General features: G+C 49.9%; 1 protein-coding gene across 1 annotated transcript; it reads right to left on the reverse strand.

Annotated features, from left to right (window-relative positions):
• Window positions 1-98: 98 nt before the first annotated feature.
• On the reverse strand, window positions 99-3,382 carry LOC129115578 (dynein beta chain, ciliary-like; the record flags this gene model as incomplete). The annotated part of the gene is made up of 6 exons (XM_054626968.1): window positions 99-561; window positions 1,649-1,784; window positions 2,092-2,261; window positions 2,344-2,580; window positions 2,669-2,839; window positions 3,239-3,382. Coding segments are annotated over 6 exons (864 nt in total), but the record flags the coding sequence as incomplete, so codon positions are not given.
• Between the last annotated feature and the right edge of the window lie 1,349 nt (window positions 3,383-4,731).

A 4,731-nucleotide genomic window follows, 5' to 3' on the forward strand; every position in this document is an offset into this window, starting at 1 on the left:
TCAATTACAGCTTTTGAAGAGAAAGAAATTCTATTAAATCATTTATTTATCTTGTTGTGGTTCTTTGTGTCTCTGTAAATAATTATTTATGTCTGTTTACTCTTTAAAGATGTTCACACCCCACCCAGTCTCTGAGGGTGGTGGGAGGTCCCTCGGTCAAGTAGCCCTTAATGCCCTCTTTATGTAAGTCTGAATTTGTGCCTGAGGAAATTACCCACAACTCATAGTGTCGGGACTTAAAACCCAGAGAGATCTGACAGATCTGAGACATGGAGGAGAATCATCTGAGATGTGAACCAATCAGCAGCTCCGCTCTGCTCCACTCAATCAGGTAACAAATGTCTCCACGTGGGCTCAGAGACACGGAGACAACCAAGGAGGATGACAGAAGACACAGAGGTTGAACATCTGGATTCAGACTGAGACGTGTGAAGCCAACACGTTGGTTCATGTTCACTAAAAACTCATAATCCGCATCAAAGCATCAACTTTTAATCATCACATCTGAAGCAGTGTCCAGGTGTCTTCTGAGTCAGCCGTTTCCTCTTCAGGTGATCAACACTGCAACACAAAGATGCAACATGATCTTCATGATGGACGTAAATCCACAAGGACTAAAAACTAAAACCGATAATTTTACCAAAACAACCATGACCATAATGACATGAATTCAAAAGAATTCTTCATAATATTTGTATAAACATATTGCAGCTGTAACAGTTTATGTATTCGGGCCGAACCGCCACGGTACGACGGTTCTCAGTAAGTTGGTACACAATAAGGCGGTTCACGGTAAAGCGGTTCACAATAAGGCGGTTCTCGGTAAAGCGGTTCACAATAAGGCGGTTCTCGGTAAAGCGGTTCACAGTAAGGCGGTTCTAAAGCGGTAAAGCGGTTCACGGTAAGGCGGTTCACAATAAGGCGGTTCTCGGTAAAGCGGTTCACAATAAGGCGGTTCTCGGTAAAGCGGTTCACAATAAGGCGGTTCACAGTAAGGTGGTTCTCGGTAAAGCGGTTCACAATAAGGCGGTTCTCGGTAAAGCGGTTTAAGGCGGTTCTCGGTAAAGCGGTTCACAATAAGGCGGTTCACGGTAAAGCGGTTCACAATAAGGCGGTTCTCGGTAAAGCGGTTCACAATAAGGCGGTTCTCGGTAAAGCGGTTCACAATAAGGCGGTTCACGGTAAGGCGGTTCTCGGTGAAGCGGTTCACAATAAGGCGGTTCACGGTAAGGCGGTTCTCGGTGAAGCGGTTCACAGGCGGTTCTCGGTAAGGCGGTTCACGGTAAGGCGGTTCTCGGTAAGGCGGTTCACGGTAAGGCGGTTCACGGTAAAGCGGTTCACAATAAGACGGTTCACAGTAAGGCGAGCCACAATAAGGCAGTTCTCGGTAAAGCGGTTCACAGTAAGGCGGCCACAATAAGGCGGTTCACAGTAAGGCGAGCCACAGTATGGCGGTACTCGGTACCGTGGTTCTACACGTAATGCACAAGCGTGTGAACAGGTAATTAAACTACTGAGATACAATAAAAATAATCAAACATTCACACATTCATTAGAATCTGAATGTGCATGTGGACAGTTAGCGTTCAGTGCCATGTGACTTCCTATGTAAGGGCAGGTGTGGGCGGAGCTACAGTGATGTCACTACCTGTAGCTGAGCCGACAGGTGTTCAGGCAGCTCAACTCCTGCAGCTTCCAGCAGGATGATGCTTTCTGCCAGAGGGAAGCTGGATGAAGATGGAGACTCTTCATCATCACCAGCATGGTGAGTGACCTGCTGCAGACTGCACACACACACACACACACACACACACACACACACACACACACACACACACACACACACACACACACACACACACACACACACACACACACCTCTGTACTGAGGCAGCTTAATAAATAAACATGATCACAAATTTTTGAGCAAGATGTAAACGGTCTCCAAGGAAACTGTATTCGCTGAATTTTACCGACGAAATGTTTTCCTTGACTAAAGAATCATTCAGGTGATTCCGTGCCAAACCCTTAAAAACTTCAGCTCCAGGTGTTTAACGTAGACGGTGTTCAGCAGGTCTCAGGTGGGCTCACCTGTCACTGACCGAGTCCAGCAGGTACTCCGTGTACAGGTGTCTCCAGTCGCGAACGACCAACAGCAGGGCGTCTTTGAAGGGTCGGAGGTCCACCTGCAGCCAGCTGTGCAGAACGATGACGTCATCCAGGTGAGTCACCTCTCTACTTAAGTTGTGGAGTGACTCGAGCTGAAACAGAAACACATCTGGACCACCTGCAGGTCACTGACCACCTCTATGTTTCTGCTCTGATGACACAGGTGTGTCTCACCTCTCTCTGGAAGTCCTTCAGGGTGGGCGGGGTCTCCTCTGCCTCCAGCTCCTCAGGTGCCAGCTGTCTGCTGTAGGTGAGGAACTCCTGCATCACCCCACTCCTGTCGCTCTGCCACAGGTACGAGTATCTTTCCAGCCCCGCTGCCAGACGCTCCGCCTCCTCCCTCACCTGCAGCAGGCGATGCATCACTTCCTGTTCCAATGCAGAGAGATCCGGACTCTGCTGCAGGGACTCCTGACAGACAGACCGACGGGCGTTATTTGTCAGAAACAGACGCCTGCACAGGACTGAATGTGTGATGTCAGAGTGATGTCAGACTTACCTGGTAGTTGCCGTGGCGACTCACAGAGATCCTTTGTGGCAGACTGGCTGCAGTGTAAACGTCAGAGATGATCGTCTGCAGGAGGTCAGAGAGGCCGCCGCCCACTGACGGCTCAAACACACTTCCTGTTTCCTGCAGCTGCAGACAGACAGCCAGAAACACACTGCAGCTCTGCACACACACACACACACACACACACACACACACACACACACACACACACACACACACACACACACACACACACACACACACACACACACTTAAAATACAACATCACTATAACAGCTCTTGTTCACTTTGCTCTCAAAGGACTCACTAACACTGATGCTGTTGTTCACAGATAAAGACTTGAGACTTTAGGACTTGAGGATCCATTCATTAGCTGTTGATCGAGGCAGTAGTCACTTGAAGTATTTTGTAGTATACTTGTTGTTTTATGTATAATACTTGTAGTATTGATAAAGACTTCTGCTTCCCTCAACACAAATGTTTGATTTTTATCAAATCTCCTGGATCAACATCAAAAGCTCTGCTCATGCCGACACAGGTGTTTCCAGGTGTGTGTACCTGTGGGTTCATGTTGTCAAACAGGAAGTGCAGGGATCTGAACACCAGCTGGAACAGTCCGTCCTGGACTTTGTCATCGATGTGGTCCAGATACCTGATCCAGGACTCAGAGGAGTCTTCAGCGGCGCACAGACTCCTGTTCACCTGAGAACACAGCAGCAGAGTCACATCAGCACCTGTCTCCTCCTCCTCCCTCCTCCTCCTCCTCCTCCTCCTCCTCCGGTACCTACCTGTGTTAACCTGAGCAGCTCCTGTCCCTCCTCTCTGAGGCGTCTATAGCTCTCCTCGGTATCCCCGCCTCGAGCAGTGAGTTACCTGAGCGCTGCAGCAGCTGAAGCTCCGCCCAGCCCTGCAGGTGAAGAATCTCAGTGATAAAAACGACAGCAACAATCAGACTTGATCTCCACGTGCACAGGAAGTGTGACCCCTGTGACAGTCTGTGGAACGGAGGAGCAGCGCATGTAGATCCAAGGTTAAGGTTAGCCCCATGCGTTAAGGTTAGCGCCACGCGTTAGCAGGTTAGCCCCACGCGTTAAGGTTAGTGCTACGCGTTAAGTTTAGCCCCACGCGTTAAGGTTTAGCCCCACACGTTAAGGTTAGCCCCACACGTTAAGGTTAGCGCCACGCGTTAAGGTTAGTGCTACGCGTTAAGCTGTTAGCCCCACGCGTTATAGTTAGTGCTACGCGTTAAGGTTAGCCCCACGCGTTAAGGTTAGTGCTACAGGTTAAGGTTAGTGCTACGCGTTAAGGTTAGTGCTACGCGTTAAGGTTAGCGCCACGCGTTAAAGGTTAGTGCTACGCGTTAAGGTTAGCCCCACGCGTTAAGGTTAGTGCTACACGTTAAGGTTAGTGCTACACGTTAAGGTTAGCCCCACGCGTTAAGGTTAGCGCCACGCGTTAAGGTTAGCGCACGTGTTAAGGTTAGCGCTACGCGTTAAGGTTAGCGCCACGCGTTAAGGTTAGCCCCACGCGTTAAGGTTAGCCCCACGCGTTAAGGTTAGTGCTACACGTTGGGTTAGCCCCACGCGTTAAGGTTAGCCCCACGCGTTAAGGTTAGCCCCACGCATTAAGGTTAGTGCTATGCGTTAAGGTTAGTGCTATGCGTTAAGGTTAGCCCCACGCGTTAAGGTTAGTGCTACGCGTTAAGGTTAGCCCCACGCGTTAAGGTTAGCCCCACGCGTTAAGGTTAGCCCCACGCGTTAAGGTTAGCCCCACGCGTTAAGGTTAGTGCTACGCGTTAAGGTTAGCCCCACGCGTTAAGGTTAGCGCCACGCGTTAAGGTTAGCCCCACGCGTTAAGGTTAGTGCTACGCGTTAAGGTTAGTGCTATGCGTTAAGGTTAGCCCCACGCGTTAAGGTTAGTGCTACGCGTTAAGGTTAGCCCCACGCGTTAAGGTTAGCGCCACGCGTTAAGGTTAGCGCCACGCGTTAAGGTTAGCCCCACGCGTTAAGGTTAGCCCCACGCGCTAAGGTTAGCCCCACGCGTTAAGGTTA

This window comes from Anoplopoma fimbria, unplaced genomic scaffold, assembly GCF_027596085.1.
Source record: "Anoplopoma fimbria isolate UVic2021 breed Golden Eagle Sablefish unplaced genomic scaffold, Afim_UVic_2022 Un_contig_11922_pilon_pilon, whole genome shotgun sequence".
NCBI classification, from domain to species: domain Eukaryota; kingdom Metazoa; phylum Chordata; class Actinopteri; order Perciformes; family Anoplopomatidae; genus Anoplopoma; species Anoplopoma fimbria.